The sequence below is a fragment of the Pituophis catenifer genome, unplaced genomic scaffold (assembly GCF_029215685.1).
Source record: "Pituophis catenifer annectens isolate HBS135680 unplaced genomic scaffold, rPitCat1.0.hap2 SCAF_4, whole genome shotgun sequence".
NCBI lineage: Eukaryota > Metazoa > Chordata > Lepidosauria > Squamata > Colubridae > Pituophis > Pituophis catenifer.
This window is the reverse complement of record NW_027256884.1, coordinates 57,073,484-57,093,214: the sequence shown is the minus strand read 5'-3', so window position 1 is coordinate 57,093,214 and position 19,731 is coordinate 57,073,484. Positions and strand designations below refer to the sequence as shown.

Genomic DNA, 19,731 nt, shown 5'->3' with positions numbered 1-19,731 from the left:
TGAACACAACAATTATTTATAGGGTACTACTATTTCAACTAAGTACATACATTTATGAGGAAAAAGAATCAGCATGTTGTCAGGTTCTACCTTCCCTGCCTAACTCTTCTGGCCACACTCATCCTACCTGCCATTCCCCAGCTCCATTACATTGCCTTTTCTGCTGCTCTCTTCTGGAGAAAAATGGAACTCTTCTGCTTAAATTACTGGGAGTCACTTTCAATTCAGATTTTTTTCAACCTCTTTTGCTGTCTCTATCATAACTACTAATTTGGAGGCATAACTCTCAGAAACAAATGGATTTCTATGTGGATATTTTTTTTACTTGAGAAATTCTAGTCAGAAACAAACTCTGCCCTATAGCAGAGGCCAGTTTACTAATACTTGCCAACTGGCTTCCATATAGATTTATTGAAGGGCTTTTAAAATATTTCTAATTAGAAATGCTATAAAGTATTGAACAGATGAATGGTTATAGTACACTTAGAAACACAGTTTAACATAGCAATATTTAAAATGTTGTATATACAAAAATACTAATTCTTTCATTCTCTTTCAGAGAAAGAGTAGAATTCATAAAGAGCTACTTACTTTCCAGTCTCTTTTGCAAGATCACACCAATCTCTTCTCACTATGTCCAATCCTTTAAGTTCTTGCTTGGTTATGTATTTTCCATCTCCTGCTGGTTCCACAACCAAAGCAGCATATTTCTTCTTTTTTAAGAGCAAAAGGGACTTAAAAACTCCATCAATATCTATCTCCAGTAACTTGTATAGTTTATTTACTTCACTTTTAATCTGCAAATATATCACCAATTAATTTTTAAAAATACTCTTGCTAAGAGAGTAGTATTTAAATATTCCTGAGCTAAAAATTAGCAAGCAGAAAAAACACTACATATGCAAACATGGTCCATCCACACCACAGAATAGATTAAAAGCATAGCAAAGGCCAAAACATACTACTGTATATAAATAATGTATTCTACTTAGATATGTTGACAGAACAAAGAAAAAAGCATGTCATAAATTTGAGACAAAATTTCAAAGAAACAGCACCAATGCAACAATGAAAAGAACAGTTGAATAAATCTATCCACATAGTCCTCAATTTACAACCATTTGTTTAGCGACCACTTGAAGTTACAACAGCACTGAAAAAAGGGAATTATAACCAGTATTCTTATTTAAGACTGTTGGTTCCAATTGTGACAGTAAGTCAGAAACTATCTGTGTAATTTACACCAAACACCAAGCTATGGTTTGAGAGAAGTACAAAATGTTTATAGACAGTATACAACTTCATTTTTTATAAAGAAATGAAAAAATGAAGAAAGTGAGCAAGCAAGCAAGCAAGCAAATTTTATCTCTGGAGAAGAACTAGACACAGTAAATCACCACATACTGTATACCTTGGCCAACAGATCTCAATGGAAGATGATACAATAAAATAAATTGAATAGTGTGTTAAATGAAGTTGGCAGGTATTCAGCAAGCTAAGCGTAATTTTCAAGAACAACCTCCCTATATGCCTGAAAAGTTTTCAATCAGTGTATGCTACCTGCTCTAACATATGACAGTGAAACATAGGCACTAATCTCACAATTGATACAAAAGCTATGAGTGGTGCAAAGAGCCATGGAAAGATAAATGCTCAGCATTACAACACAAGATAGAAAGATCTGCATATGGATTAGAGAATAAAAAAAAAGTATACCATATCAAGAGAGTAAAAGAATTGAAATAGAGACTTCCGGCGGTGACATCACGCCAGCGCAGAGCAAGCAAATGGGCTCTGTCTTGCTTGCCCGATTTTTCGCGTTTTTTGAGGCCCCTAGAGCAAAGTTGGTTCTCGGAGGGAGCAACGGTACAGAGGGAATACCTCGGAGTTGGCGGTGAGAGGTGTGATCTCCTGAAACAACAAGAGGAAGCCCCTAGATCAGACGCGAAAGAAATCTGCCTGCATGGCAGATCCGGAGGCGTGACGACTTGACTGTTTGAATGGAGTAGGAAGAAAAAAAGAGGTAAAGCAGCTTGAAATATCAGTGAGGAGGGACGAAAAAGAGACTGAAGCTGGAAAGACTCTCAGTGACTTTAAGTAAATATAAATTACATCAGCTGCTGAGTGAGTCTCCAAGAAGGCAGAGAAGCGGCAATTTGGAAGTGGGAGCGGAGACAAGGTGACGAATGATAGTGATAAAGACTGATTGCATGGAAAGTGTGAAAGAAAAGGTCTGACTGGGCATTTTGTGAACAGTTTAACGACAGAACAACAAGTTTGGATCAGGATTGTGATAAAATACAAGGTTTGGAAGGAGAAAGCTGGCTGGAGAAATAACAGTGACTGAGCTAAATAGAAGGGAGAAATCTTGGATTTAAAGAGACACTCACCAAATTGGATATTAATAGAGGTGGACCTTTTCTGTGGAAACTGTACATATCAGGAACTTTAGAAGAACATTTTTTACAAATAAGACGTAAGTTGATAACGGACTATATTTATTAATAGTAAATCTAGAATGAAGATAAGTGAATAGTGGCTATATATACTTAATATTTATACTTAGATTTATATCCAAATATTTATATTTATCCACATACTAATTGATACAATTTCCATATTATTGGATTTATTTTTACTTTATTGTATTTTCATTCTATTCTATTGTATTGTCATATTTATATTTATATATATTTAATAGTGTATATATATATATATATATATATATATATATATATATATATATATGATTAGAAGATTTATAGTTTTATGTATGTAATATAAAAAATTAGATTAAGGAAATTCTAAATATATTTGATAAATATCCATAACAGATTGTGTAGAAATAGATGAATTTAGCCACATATTACTACATTTAGAGACTAATAATCCAATCATAAAATTATAGATACCTTCTTGCTATATTTAAGTTTTGATTCCCTAGTCCATTAAAAACCCTATATAATATAAAATATTATAATTCATAATATTCAATTATCTTTATGTTCGTAGAATATCCCTATATTTACATTAGCTTTATTTATCTCTCTAGAATAAATTAGAATAAATAGATTAAGAATGAAAAGTTAGATGAGTGACGGAGATAAAAGGAGTGGCATACTATATGGTATTGTGGAAACATTTTTTTAAAATGCTAAAAATGACAAGTATGATAACAATGGTAACAAAAATAGAGAAAAAAAACAACTTCAACGATAGCCTCCCCATCGGGACAATGCTCAGTGGAAAGTATGCTGGGCAGTGAGAAATCCGGTTCTTCGCTGAATCTACAAAGTGTGCAATCGACGTTGAAGATGATTCAAGAAACAATGATGAAGATGCAGGAAACAATCACGAGAAACTACGAAGAAATAAAGAGTGAAATGGGAGAGGTAAAAGGAGACATCCACAAATTAGATGACAAAATTGGTACAATACAAGAGACAATAACTAGAAACGAACAGAAGATAAAGACAGTGGAAGCTAGAACGGAACAAACGGAGAAGAAACTGGAAGAGACGGAAGCGAAATTGATGGCGGTAAATAGATATCTGGAGGCGGCAATAACACACTTGGAATTGGAGAAATCAGCATTTTTCTTACGATTTCAAAATAAAGTAGAAAGCAAGGAGGAAGATCTTCCAACCTGGTGGGCAGAATTACTTGCCAATCCACTGCAGAAAAGTGCGCAAGAAGTTCAAAACGACATTGACGAAGCATATAGGATCCATACCAATTACGCACGTTGCCATAAATTGTCCAGGGAAGTCCATATAAGATTTACAAGAAAAATAGTTAGGGATGAGGTCTACAGTAAGACAAGAGAGGAACCATTAATCAATAAGGGTAAAGAAATTTTAACTTTGAAGCAAGTACCAAGGAGATTAAGAGAACAAAGAAGGAACTACCATTTTTTATCATCACAATTAGTCAAATACCAAGTATTATTCAGATGGCTCATACCGGAGGGTATGCTAATTATGTGGCAAGATAATAAGTTCCGAATAGACACCCTGGACAAGGCACAAGAGTTCTATGACCATTATATAATAGGAGAACAAGATAGTAGGGAGGTTTCTAGACAATAAACTAGACAAGATACTAGACAATAAAAGTCAAGAAGATCAAATTTCAGAAGAGAAAATATCTGAACAAGACATAAGAGAAAGGAGGGAAAGGAGCATTATGAAAGGGAAGGAGCCAGGACAAGAGCACGAAGGGAGACGAGAGCAAGGAAAGGACCAAAACCTTCTGATAAACAGTAAGATGGAAGAAGGAATTAAGTTGTTATTGCTTAATATTAACGGTTTAAATTCCCTGGTGAAATGAAAACAAACATTGATATAGCTTCAAAGACAAAATATGGACATTATCTGTTTGCAGGAGGTCCATATTAAGAAAAAATACAGCTGTATTCTAGAAGCCGCGAAATTAGGGAAACTTCAACTGGCATTGTCATCAAAAAAGAAAAGAGGTATAGTAGTATACATAAAAGAATGGTTAAACCCGAAACAAATTTATGCGGATGAAGATGGAAGAATTGTAGGAGTAGAAATAACAACAAACCAAAAAAAGAATGACCTTAATGGTAATATACGCACCAAACACAAATCAGAAGAGATGGACATTAAATCAGAGGATATTAAAGGAGAAACCATTTGCTCAAATGATGGAAAAAGAACTTGGATTTTTCTTTACAGAAAACCGGAAAAACAAACAACACTACAAAACTTGTGGGATACAATGAAAGCGCATATTAGAGGTTTAACAATAGCTTATACTGCGGGAAGAAATAAGGAAAAGAATAAAAAGCAAAAGATGCTCCAGGAAAAAGTTAAAGAATTGGAATGTCTACTGCAAAAACAACCACAGAATAATAAAATCAGAAAAGAAATTTAGTGAAGCATAAACTTAACATTACAAGAAATGATATGCAATCTCAAAACACACTCTCAACCTGATTTTTATCTCTGGGCAGTGGATTAGTGCTCGGAGTAGGGGGCTATTATCCATCCAACCCCTGTCATGGACCGACCATTCCCTCCTTACGCTGGACTTTCCTTCCACCAACATTCACCGCTGGGAGGCAGAACAGATTCGTTGGTTCCGCCCCAGGCGCCTGATGGACCCTGCAAGGTTCCAGACAGAGCTTGGGACATTTCCCACATCCTTCTCCCACGATTCTCCAGAGGCCCTGGTTGATGCCTGGGAACGGGCTGTTACCGGGCACTGGATCGAATCACCCCATTGCGGCCTCTCTCCCGATGGGGATCCAGAGAGCTCCATGGTTCTCCGAGGAGCTTAGGGAGATGAAGCGTCGGAAGAGACGCCTAGAGGGCAGTTGGAGATCCTCCCATGCTGAATCTGATCGAAAACAGTTAAGAACCCATATTAGGTCTTATCTTGTGGCGATGAAAGCGGCGAAACGTGAGGATAAGATAGGGCAAAAAACGTAAAATGTGAGGACAGTCGTAAGTTCAAGGACTGGTCAAAAGTGCGAGGACCAGTCAAAAATAACTTTTTCAGCCCTCTGAGTAGTCCATATGCATAAAAGGATACAGCAATAGAGAGGAATGAAGGAAGGGAAGGGAAATTAGAGTAGGAGTGAGGGTATGAGAGGGAGGAAGAGAGGAGGAGAAGGAGAAAGAAAGAGGAAGTAGGGAGAAGAAGAAGAGAAGGGGAAGAGAAAGTAAGAAGGAAAGAAAAGACAGAGGTGGTAGGTTTGAGAAGAAAGATTGCTGTACAATTAAAAAGATGAAAGGGAAGAAAGCCAACCCCAAACAAATATAAAGATATTAAGATAAAGAATGAATTGTTAAACTTTAAAGAATAAAAGAGAACAAATAGCAATAAATAGCAATAATTAGAAACACACATACAAACATACAACGTATTTTCTTTGAACAGAGTATTTGGCCGTTTCACAAATTTAAATAGTTGTAGGAGGTTAGCACCCACCCCTTTCCTAGAAAAATGAAATATTTTGGGAAATATTAAAAAGGCATAATATTATATTTCCCTGGATGAGAAATGGAGAAGCATATTTTACAGACAAAGCAGCTCCCACCTTCCTGCCCCCCACCCTTTGTTAATGGGCCAGAGGCAGAAAGTCAATCCTTCGTCAAAAGACATTTGCAACACAATAGCAACAGAAACTAACACAATGGGCCCCATCTAGCAACCGAAACTCACCACACGTGACCTGGGAAGCACATGTGACCATCAGCCAGCAAGGCTAGCTAAGACCCCCACCCCCTGGGAGTCTGACAACCAATCAGGATACTCTTTTGGGGCCCCAAGAAATGCAAAGCCAGAGAGAGCATAAAACCCCGAGGATTTACTGTATCTGCCCTTTTCTGTTCAGAAACTCAAGCCATGTGATCCTGTCCACCATTAAACCATCTTTCCAAGCAGTCTCCATGTTTCCAGTGTCTTTTTCTCCACTTGGAGCAGAACCCAGAAGGATATTTCTTCCAACACAGTGTTTAGCCATTTCAATTAAATTTACAATTTCTATATTTCCTTTTTACCATATTTATTCCTCATCTATTTTTTTTAAAAAAACAATATTACCCTTCATCCTCATCTCTAATCTTAATCAAATTCTATTTTTCCCTTCTATTCTATATTATACCCCTTCCCATTGTCATCTATTTTTATATCCATCCTCACATTGGTTAATTATGTAATTATGTAATACAGTTGTTTAATACAAATTCAACATTTTAATATAAATCAATTAGTTATATAACTATCTTTTTTGTATATCAATCAATATGAACATGAATATTCCAATTATTTCCATGCAATCCAATTTCTTACAAATCAATTAATATTTACCAATAATAATAAACCAAATAATTTCCCCCATATAGTCCTCCAAACCACAACTTAACCATTTCTGCTTTCAACACAATATACAATTAATAGTATCTCAATTATTACAATTCCCTAGTTAAATAGAGCTTTTTTTCTTTTGTGTTTTAAAATCTTGAACCTCCTCTTTTGCCCTAAATTTCCCATTGTTTGCAGTTTTGCACCTACCTTTTTTGGTGAGGAAAAAGAAATCTCTCTGCCTCATTTTGTCACATTACAGCAAAGATCCTTCTTTATTTTCAATTTCGCTTTTCAGCATAGCTAGGGGGAAAAAAATTTGCTCCAGGAATTTACCTCTTTGCAGCTAGCTCTTTGAAGCCCCACGGCAAGAATTTAAAGTTTTTTTTCCCTCTAGCCATCAGCTGGGACTCCGGAGGCAGCAATCGATTGGGAGTGGGTGGGGTAAGTGAACGGCGACTGGGCGATCCAACAGAGGCAGAGGGTGAGGGTGAGTGAAGGCGTGGGGAGGGGGCGAGAGAGGGCTTTGGCGACTCCTGTGAAATGGCCGTTCGACCCCCAAAAGGGTAGCGACCCCCAGGTTGAGAACCGCTGTTCTAGACCCTTACCAATCAGGCTTCAGGCGCGGACACAGCACGAAAACGGCATTGGTTGCTCAGCCAGATCTCTGGCTGGCCCAGGACAGGGGTTATTCCTCTCTTCTGGTCTTACTTGACCTCTCAGCGGCTTTCGATACCATCGACCATGGTATCCTGCTGCAGCGACTCGGAGGGTTGGGAGTGGGGGGCACTGTTTTACAGTGGTTCTCCTCCTACCTCTCGGGTCGTTCGCAGTTTGTTTGGGCAGGGGGGCAGAGGTCCTCCTCGAGACCCCTCATTTGTGGGGTGCCTCAGGGCTCGGTCCTCTCCCCCTTGCTCTTTAATATCTATATGAAGCCGCTGAGTGAGATCATTCGTAGTTTCGGGGTGAGTTACCATCAATATGCTGATGATACTCAGCTTTACATCTCCACCCCGGACCAATCCAGTGATGCCCTTTCCGTGATGTCTACATGTCTGGAGGCGGTGGGGGTTTGGATGGGTAGGAACAGGCTCAAACTCAACCCCTCCAAGATGGAGTGGCTGTGGATACTGGCATCCCAAGATCTAGTGGCCCCATCACTTTTGATGGGAGGGGAGATGCTTACTCCCTCTGAAAGGGTTCGCAACCTCGGCGTCCTCCTGGATTCACGGCTGTCTTTAGTAGACCATCTGACGGCCGTGTCCAGGGGGGCTTTTGCACAGGTTCGCCTGATGCGCCAGTTGTGACCCTACCTAGACAGGGATGCCCTTCGCACAGTCACTCAGGCTCTCGTTATCGTCTGGACTACTGCAATGCCCTCTACATGGGGCTGCCTTTGGGGTGCACCCGGAGGCTCCAACTGGTCCAGAATGCAGCTGTGCGGGTTATTACGGGAGCTTCCCGATACTCCCGGGTTACACCTCTCTTGCGTGAGCTGCACTGGTTGCCGGTGGTCCTTCGGAGCCGCTTCAAGGTTTTGGTTTTGACCTATAAAGCCCTTCATGGCATGGGCCCGGGATATTTGCAGGACCACCTCCTACCGGCCTCCCACCACCTAGTGCGCTCGCATAGGGCTGCCCTCCTTTGGGTGCCGTCGGCCAGACAATGTCAGCTGACGGTGCCCAGGATGAGGGCGTTCTCTATGGCTGCACCGACCCTCTGGAACGAGTTACCCACTGAGCTCCGGACGGCCCCTGATCTCCGTTCCTTCCACAAGGACCTGAAGACATGGCTCTTTAAGCAAACTGGCTGAGTCTGTTCTGGGAGTTTTAATTTAATTGTGGGTTTTAAACTGAGTTTTAATTGTTAATTTTAATCATCTTTATTATTGTTGTTTTTATTGTGATTCTATTGCTGTGAGCCGCCCCAAGTCCCTCGGGAAAAGGGCGGCATATAAATTTTAATAATCTTAAACTTAAATTTAAAACAATAAAACAAAATTATTTTGAATACACGAACAAACCAGGGAGATAACTGTCATATAAACTTAAGAGAGAACAAAAAAACTAATACAACAATTACAGGATGAGGACGGGAATCTCCAGCACCAAGCAGAAGGGGAAAAAAGTATTATCCAAAACTTTTTAAATAAATTATACAGTCAGAAAGATATTTCAGAAGAAAGCATTAAACAATATTTAGAAATGAAGGACTTACCGAAAATACCAAAAGAAACCATGAAAATGCTAAACGATAAGGTAACGCTAATGGAGATGAAGGAGGTGATCAAGAAACAAAAAAATAATAAAATACCAGGACTAGACGGGATTCCAGCCGAGATTTACAAAAAATTTCAGGAGTCATTGGAGGGAATAATGCTAGAATTGTATAATGAAGTATTAGAACGAGCTAAATTACCAAATTTGTGGAAAGAGGCATTTATAACATTAATACCCAAAGAAGATACTGATACCAAACAGATTAAAAACTATAGACCAATTTCACTGTTAAATGCCGACTATAAAATATTTGCAACAATAATAGCGGAAAGATTCCAAAAAATATTGAATAAAATTATTCACTCTGACCAAAACGGGTTTCTCCCAAAAAGACAATTAAGAAACAACACAAGAGTGGTCATGAACGTATTAGAATACTATGAAGTTCACCCTGAAAAACAGATAGCGTTAATTTTTGTGGATGCACAAAAAGCCTTCAACTAAATTGGCAATTTCTTATTACTCAATTAATTAATATGAATTTCGGAGAAAAATTTGTAGGGATGATTAAGGTGATATATTCTGATCAAACTGCTAAAATAATTGTAAATGGAGACCTATCAGAGAAAATAAGTATAAAAAAGAGTTAGACAAGGATGTCCATTATCTCCCTTACTTTTTATCTTGTCACTAGAAGTGTTGTTGTCACAGATCAGACAGAACCAGGAAATAAAAGAACTAAGAATTAAAAAAGACGAATATAAAACGCAGGTGTTCGCAGACGATATGGTCTTTTTCATAGAAGATCTGTTAGAAACAGGAACTGTATTAATGCAGGAAATAGAGGATTTTGATAAGGTAGCAGGGCTAAAAATAAATACAGGGAAAACAAAGATATTAACTAAAAATCTTACGCATAAGCAAAACGACAAATTGGAAGAGAAATTGGGAATTCAAATAGTAAAGAAAATAAAATATCTCAGAGTTTGGTTGACACCAAAATGTTCCTCGATAAAAGAGGATAATTACAGAAAACTATTGCAACAAATACAAAAAGATTTGGAAAACTGTGCAAAATTGCAGGTATCTTTAATTGAGAGAATTGTGACAATAAAGATTAATATTTTACCTAAAATTTTATTTTTATTTCCAACAATACCAATAAAACCTGGGAAAAACTTTTTTGTAGAATTAAATAAAACAATTTTAAAATTTATTTGGTTAGGGAAGAAAGCCCAAATAAAACTTAAACTCTTACAAGATAATAGAAATAAAGGAGGTTTTGGACTCCCAGATTGGAAACTTTATCATCAATCAGCAGCTATAACATGGCTCATGGAATGGATAATTCTTAAAAACAAGAGGATATTAACAATAGAAGGCCACGATTTAGGCTGGAATGCGTTCATTTGGGAGGGGAAAAATAAATCACATACGTACTTTCAAAGACACCAGATAAGAGACGCATTACTAGACATTTGGGGGAAGATTAAAAGAAACCATTATATAAAAATTCCCGAGGTGGTTATCAACCATGGGAGCCATGATATATCCCAACATCTTAGACTGAAACAAGGTGGTGACATATAATGAGTTATTGGATGGACTAAGAGTATTAAAATCTAATCAAGAGTTAAAATCCCAAGGACTAGAAATAGATTGGTGGCCATATTTACAAATTCAAACAAGATATAAAAAAGATTTAGAATATTACGGCTTTCAAAGAGAACAAGAACTGGATAAAATATTATTAGGGACAAAGGAAAAAATGATTTCTGAAACTTACAATTGTCTTTTAGGATTCAAAATGGAGGAGGAAACTGTGAAAGAAATGATGATACCCTGCACCAAAAATTTTGGATATAATATAGATTTGGAATATTGGGAAAAAATATGGGAGAAAAATTATAAATTAACGATGTCAGCATGATATAAAGAGAATATTTATAAAATGTTTTATCATTGGCATCTACCACCGGCAAGGTTAGCCAAAATGTATCCCAATAGATCACAGAAGTGTTGGCGATGTAACCATCAACAAGGGACATTCTATCACATGTGGTGGACCTGCCCGAAAGCCCAGAAACATTGGATGAAAATTAAAAAATGGTTAGAAGAAATCACAGAACAAAAAACTGAGATGAAGCCAGAGTTGTTCTTATTGGGTATTATAAAAGGAAATGGAAGCAAAAGGGCACAATATATTATACTTCATATTACAACAGCAAGCAAGAATCTTATTTGCCCAGAATTGGAAACAAGAAAACATGCCAACAAATACAATGATAATAAAAAAGTCCTCAATTGTGCGGAAATGGATAAATTAACTATCGAGCTTAAAGACAGAGAGGAATTTTATTATAAGAGTTGGAATATGTGGTATCAATGGCTTGAAAGGAGATGTAAAATTGATGCATAAAGATGATATAGAAAGTATGTTAAATTGAAAATTATATATATTTATAAATATGATAAAACTTGTTAAATGATAAAAGGAATATGTAAATACATATAGATGTACTACATATATGAAGAATAGATTAAATCGATGTTAATGAAGAATAAAAATAGAATATCATAAAAGATACTATATATTTAAAGATGTACATAATGTATAAAATAATAGGCCATAGATTGGAATTATGAAATTTAAATTGTTACCAATTTAAATTGTTTACCAAGCTGTAAAAATGGAAATGTGCTTTTAAAACTAAAAAAGATTGAATAAAGACTATTAAAAAAAAAAAGAATTGAAATGGAAATGGGCTGGTCACATAGCAAGAAGAACTGATGGCAAGTGGACCAAGACAGTCATAGAATGGATCCCACTTGATGGCTACAAAAGAGACCTAAAACAAGATGGATTAACAACATCAGTGGGCCCAATTGGCAAAAGAAAGCTCAGAACCATATTGATTGGAAACGTGCAAAAGAGGCCGACATCCTGCAGTGGATAGACAATGGTTAAAATGATAATGATGATACAATTCCATTCTATCATGTGATGAACATGCAAAAAATCCTCAATGATTAGCAAGGCATGCACTGTTCAAAGAATCTTAGGGATCAAGTTTGAAATGAAAGCAATTTTTTAAACTAGGCAAAATTCTAGTATTCTTTACTGATAATTCCATTATCATATTTTATTAAGACCTAGGTAGTCCTTATTTAGCAACTGCCTTGTTTAGCACCTGTTCAGTTACAATTTAGCAACCACTTCACTTAATGACTAAGTTGTTACCAATTGTGGTCACTAGAAAAGTTCTACCTGTATATGCTTATAGGTACAAAGACAAACACTGCATAATAATGGGAAAAATAACACAGTAGCAGCTATATCAGATTAGGAACTGGAGAATATGCAGCAATGGCAAAAAGTGAGAAAATCTAGTGGGCAATTATGGCTGGCTGATGTCTCCAAAGGAGTTGTGCTGCCACCGTGAGGCAAGGGAGTGGAGCTCCCCCATGCCCTCCGCACCTGCAGCCAGGCCATCCATGCCCTGACAACTGCCTCACCTTGCAGCGGCAGCTCCAACAACCCCATCCAGCGGGACCCCATGTGGCCACTGGACCATTTCTTCTGCATACTTGCGGCCGCAATGAAGCAGGTCAGCCGGAGGCTTGTCTTTGTATCTCTTGGCTTTCCTGTGGCCTGCACGGTGGTCCGCTCCAGCCCACTGACTTTCGGCTTTCCTGCGGTGCATGATCATCGCCTCCCTTCCCCACCGCACATCTACCTCGGTCTGCTGCCAGTGCCACTGTGTAAAGACGACCACACGGCCAGCTGCCCCAGCCCAACTCTCAGCTTTCCTGCATCCCCTTGTGGTGCGTCCAGATCACGTGCCTCCCCTCTGCCTCCACCTACTGCTTGGACAGGTAATCCAGTCACCTCCTGCTGCCGGACACCGTTGCCCCCCAAGCTCTTGCCGCCTTTGGTGTTGGCCATGCCTCCCCTGCTGATGACCTTAACTAGTGCTTATTTTTGGGGTAGGGCTTATATTAGGAGCATACTAAAAATCAGACTAGGACTTTTTTGAAAAGTCTTACTTTTGGGGAAACATGATAGCAACCTATATACTTGGCCAGTTAGCAATAAAGCCAGGAAACAGGGCCCTTGCCACATTCAGCACTTGAGATTTGGGAATGCAGCCAGGTTTTCAAGGCCTTATGAAAGGCCAAAAGGGTTGGGGCTATTCTAATCTCCAAAGGGAGCAGGGGCCACTGCAGAAAAAGCCCATCTTCTACTCCCCAACAACCGACACTATGGCTGAAGGGATCTGCAGCATGCCCACTCTGCTAGATTGAGTTGGATGGGTACAGAATCTTGGGAAAAGGCAATTCCTCAGGTAACATGGAACATGGTTTTTAATCTAATCCCTTTTGTTAGTTTTCATCTTCTTTGTAAAACTTAATAAAATTTGTATAAAAAATAAAAATTTAAATAAATTTAAGCAAAAATGCTTAATTTTTGAAATAATATATGTTCAAATACATTAAAATATTATTTTCAAGGTAAATATAAAAATTTAGAGTATGGTTTCTCAAGTTTACATCAATAATACTAAAAACTGTATGGAGTAAGGAAGTCAGAAATTAGATATTTATCGATATTATTTTTAAGAGGGTTTCTTTTGCTTTTCCTTTTGATATGTTTCTTTTTAACATTTAGTAGTAATAATATAGTGAAGATTTTGGCACTAAGTTCATAAATTTATAGTTTTTTTATATTATGAAAACAGTTCATAAACATGGTTTACCTTTACTAATGGTAAATTGATTATCTGTCCATTTATAAATATTACTTTTTTAAAAAAAAAATACTTATTTTAAAAAATAATAAAAATAGTGGGAAAAGATGGCTTTCATGCCTCTACACTTATGTTTGCCAAATTTGCTAATATTTAACTGTTGCTTTTTTGGACAGTATATGTCAGGCCCAGGCCCAGAACAAAATAGATAATCCAGCCAAAGTTTAGTCCTTTAATTGCTCAGTCTAGCCAGATTAAACCTCAACTACTCTGATCCTAACGGAAATACCCTGAGAGATTTTTAGAGAGTGACTATCCTAACTTACTTCCTTTGTCTCCAATCCAGCTTTGGGCTATGTTTTCTCTTGACTCACACTGCCCTCCCCCTTCCTGTCCTTGGAATGTCCCTCCTTCCTGGGAAACTGTTGCTCCACTGTAGTCCATCATACCACGTCCCCTTTTGTAGACACAATCTATATTTAGTTTTTCTAACTTTTTTCTGCATTGTAGCAGGTTGTATATTATTAAATGTCTTGGTTGTCTTAAGAGAAAATTGGTTTTGTGAACAATTACATAATATAACAATATTGAAATAGCATAAGAAGTAATGTATTAAAACAAAAAGAAAGGAAATTTTCCCAGGTATCCAATAGCCTTTTCCATATTATATACAAACCTGAAAAATGCATTGATAATACCTAGAGAACAGCAAAAGTGGAATTACTTTCTTCCTTTCCCAAGGACAAGACAGGTTACTTATTTGTAACTCTGGATCTGGAGCCACTATCTGTCAGGTCCCATAGATTCCTATAGGGACGCTGTCATTCTGGTGAGAGGAGGGAGGCTTGGGGGATTGTCTGTATGGGATTTCTGTTTCTATTCCTTGCTTTGCTTTGCTTTCGGAACCTTGGGAGGAGGAATGGAATGTGCCTTGAGCCAGCTGCCTTATCTGTCTCTGGAAAAAAGCAGCAGCATTGCCTTGGAGACTGGCGTTTATCACCTTCTCAGCCTGAGTTTCCCATAACATCTTCACACACCGGGATTGGCTTGATGATGTATTAGACTTTGGGTGGGGCTCTGTCTGCAATGGTTTAATCTAATGTTTCGAGCGGGAAAAGTTAATTCCTGCCTAGATGTCTTCCTATCACAATCTTCCAATAGAAGTTTTCTTTTGAAATAGCTTTTGTTTCAAGAGTTCTGCTTTCTTGAGAAGACTGGCAAGGCAGGACCTTAAACTATCAATACATTCAGAAATATAAAGGCTATGTCTGAGCAGCGCCTCATTCAAGGAATTTCCAGTGTTGAAGATTTTTGTAAGAAGCATTTTTATATTGTGCATATCCTGCCTTCCCTTCATTTTTTAAATAATTACAGAAGCTATAAGAGCCAATAAAATCAACAAGCATAGTCATAGAATGGATAGGTAGCTCAATGTACATATGGCCACTTAAAGAGACACCATTACAGAAAAGCAACCTTCTTTCTTTATGGTCTCTGAATCACACATATGGTTGACTAGCAAGCTCACAAGATGGAAGTGGGAGGTTCCAACTGACAGAACTGGGAGAAGGGAATAATTGACCAAACTAAAATGAATCAGCTCTGAAATGAACATCCAAGGATACTGCTTTACAAAAGTAGATGGCCAGGATCCTAAACAAATCTTCCAGAGAAGCACTGACTCAGAGGGAAGCTTGTTCACCAGATGTTACTGCTCACAAGGCACTGAAAGAATGCCTTGAAAGAGACTAAAACTCTTTTCTAAGAATAACAAAGACATTCTAGGAAAGCTGCCAAAGCTTTGTCTATTCAAAGAATGCTTAATGGAGATCTTTGGATTGAGAAAAAAGAGTACACAAGTACTGGATTAAATTGAAACTAAGATGTCACTTTTGGAAGAAATGATAAATTTGACCAAAGAACAAACAGAGATTAGCATCAGCCCACAGGGAATATAAATCTGCAGCCTTTCTTAATAACAACTAAGAATATAATTTTTAAAAATCACCAAATAAATATGTATAGTAGCCATAGATTCAAACAGTTTCCTATTAATTAGTTGGGTACAACCAACAAATTCAGTATAGAAATAGTGGAGAAACTGGAGAAAACTAAGGAAACAGTACAAAACTCACTGCAACTGTAGGTTCTTAATTTCTGGATTTGAATCAAACCTCAAAATCTGTATCCACAAAAAACAAAATCAGATATATACTTCATTAAGTATAGAGTGTTGTATGTTCTAATTAACCATTTCCAGACAAGGTCCACAACTTTGGATTTCAGAACCAGGGAAGAATGCAGTGGATCAGCTTGGAGGGCTTTTATGGAATTGTAATGTACTATATTCAATCAAGAAGCTACAAATCCAACCATCTGCTGTAAACAATCCATCAAGAGATGGAGCAAATGTGCAATTGTCACAACCTAGAAAAAATATTTTTAACAACACAAAGAACATCTATTTACTAGAGATCATGATATGAAGCATTAAGAATCAAAAGATTCTTGGGACAGATGTGTTTCCTGCTTCTCCCAACAACTCTGTAAAGTTTTTACTATAGAAACAATGACTTAAATTCTTTGATGAGTGATGAAGTATCTTGGATATCATGTTCCAAAGCCAGATAACCCAAATATTCTTGAGAAAAAGAGTTTGCTCTAACGGCTAAGAGCAGCAGTGACACTAGATGCGATGCAAAAATAGGTTCAGCCATGGGTCTAGTGAACTTCTGACGAGAAGATTAGAGCTGGTTTTGTTATCTTTATTTTTGGGTCAAATCTTCTCTCTGGCAGATACTGAACAAGTGCCCTGATGCTTATTCAATCAGAATTGGAAGAGAAACACATGCAGCAAGAATAGTAGTTTATAGTGTAACTGACACTGACTTTGGTACTTCTGAAACAATCATAGGAGTATTGTTGCTGTGAGTAATGCCATGGATGGAGTTAGAGCAATTGTTTCTAGAAGGAATCTTTCCAAAATTAAGCCCCTGAGTCATGGTAAATAATTAGATTAATCAATAATGTATTCTTTCCTTCATCAAGCCATGTATTGAAAATAGCAACAATAAAGGGAAGTTGCCATGGGAGTTAGTATATTTCCAAAATGACACCTGCCATTAATCCATTATTGTTAGTCTTCTTTTTCTCCTTAATCTTCTTTTCTTTTTATTTAGGATTCAACAAATAATTAATTAACTATAAAGATCAACATGCAAATTTTGACACAGTAATTATCAATACTCTTAGCTGGAAGATCATATAATGAATGGATTGGAATTTTCCCAAACAAGGCTCTGAGCGTATGTACATTATTCATCATTTATACATATAGCATATGGTCCAAGAAGAAAAATTGCAGGATTTGAATGAAGAGACAGCCCTCTGAGATAAGTGTTGTTTGAAGGAACCTATGAGTACAAAATCCCATTACTCTCCCCAAGCTATATGATGACCATGCAAATTGAAATAATAAAATTTGCCCCTTATACTTTTCTGGATGATGTTAACATCAGACACATATTTCAATTTGTTGAAACTTCACTATTGTTTTCTAAAATATGACTTTTTTTCACTCTAAGCATACTCTTCATGTAATTTGATATATTTTGGGAAGAGACTTTCAATTGCCAGTTAATAATATGGAGAATACTTCCTCCAGCTTTTTATTTTGGTATTTGAAGCATTTTAAATTATCTTTTATTCTTTTAAATATGTCAACTGTCCAATTAGCGAACCTAAAACAAGGAAACACTCTCAGGATAATTATATTCCCAAAAGTAAAACTTTATTGGATAAACCATATTGGTACTGAAGAAATGAAACCAGCTCTGGCTTCCCATGTAAATGCTTGCTCAGTTAAGCAATACTTTCTCCTTTTCCCCACCCCTGGTTGACCACATTGTCCAATTATGAGGCTGTCTTTTGTTATGAGAATGGTCGATCTCTTTCTCAAGCACCTGCAACGGTTATCTTGCTGGCTGGCTCCAAGCTCTCCTGATCTCTGCATACATTCACATCCACATTCCATCTCCCTCCCCCTAGTTCATTGGCAAGTTGAAAAGCATTAGGTTTGAAAGAAGCAAAGTAGTTCAATCTTCACAAGCAGACCCCCTGAAGAAAAAGAGCACCTGGAAAATATTAAACACAGCTGAAGGATAACCTTTCCACAGCACTAAATATTTTAATTTCCCCTTAAAGTTTTTTGAGTCCAGCATCCTCTTTATCTCATAGTGATTTCCCTCCCCTCCCCCCACCCATCATCACAGGCGGTGTCAGCTTGTCCTTGACTGGCTTTAGCTTGAAGCCTTGGAAGGACTTCAATAAGTTACAGTGGAACACTGGATCGAGTCACCCGGGTACCTTAGGCAACTGTAACTCCAGAGTAATTGGGTTTCTGATTCGAACAATTGGGAACAGACCTATGTACTTAGGACCCAATTTCTTACCAGGTTGGTTCAGTTTTAAGTACTTCGTAGACAGGTAAACTCTCTCCCCAATTCTGAACTTCTTCTAAGGGGCTCTCTTCCAATCTGCCTGTCTCTTTTGAGACTCCCTGGCCTTATTCAGGGTTTTCTGCATGTTGCTCCAAGCAGCTTTGAGGGTCTCCATCCATTCAGTTATTGTTACTGATGGAGGAGGTTCCCTTGGAAACTCTGGCATTGGTACAAATTCAATCCCCGTGGTTACTTTTAAAAGGGGTGAATCCAATACTGCTATGCACCACGTTATTATAAGCCACTTCTGTGAAAGGTAGCAGTTCCGCCCAATTGATTCGCTGATAGTTTACATAGCAACGTAGGTATCGCTTCTCAGCCTTTTGGCTAAGAGAAGCCAAAAGTGTAGCAATGTAGGTATTGCTCCACCATTGTGTTAGTTTTTTCTACCACCCCATTGGTGCACGGATGGAACCCTGAACTAAGTCCCTGAGCTGAACCTATTTGCTTTAGAAACTCCCGCCAAAACTTTGTTGTAAACTGCACCCCCAATCTGAAATGATGCGCCTTGGATCTCCTTGCAGCTGGTGGATGTGCTGCACAAATATTTTGGCCAACCTCTGGACTGAGCGAAGCTTCAGGCATGCGATGAAATACACTTGTTTTGAAAACAGGTCAACCACAGTCCAGATTATGATGCTTCCATTACTCTCCGGAAGGTCCACTATGAAATCCATGACGATTTTCTCCCATGGTCTGATAGGGTTAGTCACCGGCTGTAGCAACCCAGAGGTCTTCCCTGACAATCGTTTTATAGACACACATACTGGGCAACCACTTACATAATTCTCTATGTTCTTCTTCATCTTGGGCCACCAGAATTGTCTTTTAGCCAGGTGAAGGGTTTTTACAAACCCAAAGTGTCCTGCTGGCTTTACGTCATAGCTTTTTTGTAGGATTTGGGTTCTCTGGCTGGCTGGAACATACAGCTTGTCTCCCTTCCACTCCAGGTCCTCCCTCCTTCATCATCAAGTCGGCTTTGTGACTTCTGAGCCATTCATCTTCCTTGAGAGCTTCTTTTAGGTTTGGAGCAGTGTGCCGTCGGCCGGCTGAGGAGTGGCTAGCCGCCACCTCACTGAGACCTGTGCTGCCGGTTGCCTGGAGGGAGTGATGGAGTTAACTATTTCCTCTTGGGTACTTTTGTATTGGGGCATCCAAGAGAGTGCATTGGCAAGGGCATTCTTTTCCCCTGGCAAATATCGAAGGGTGAAGTTGAACCGATTAAAGTACTGCACCCATCTCACTTGCTTAGGGGACAGCTTCCTCGGGGTTTTTAAGGCTTCCAGGTTCTTGTGGTCAGTCCACACTTCAAACAGAATCTTACTGCCTTCTAAGAATTGCCTCCAATGGCATACGCTTCCTTCTCCCATTCCACCCAACACCTTTCACTGTTAGGCAGCTTCCAGGAAGTGTAGGCACAAGGTTGCAATG

At 38.2% G+C, this 19,731-nt stretch overlaps 1 protein-coding gene across 1 annotated transcript in view; it reads right to left on the bottom strand.

Moving 5' to 3' along the window:
* POLA1 (DNA polymerase alpha 1, catalytic subunit) overlaps positions 1 to 19,731 on the bottom strand; it is a 568,283-nt gene that overhangs the window by 306,560 nt on the left and 241,992 nt on the right. The window contains exon 29 of the mRNA XM_070943339.1: positions 592 to 797. Coding sequence (XP_070799440.1) covers positions 592 to 797 — 206 coding nt within the window. The remainder of the gene's footprint in view (positions 1 to 591; positions 798 to 19,731) is intronic.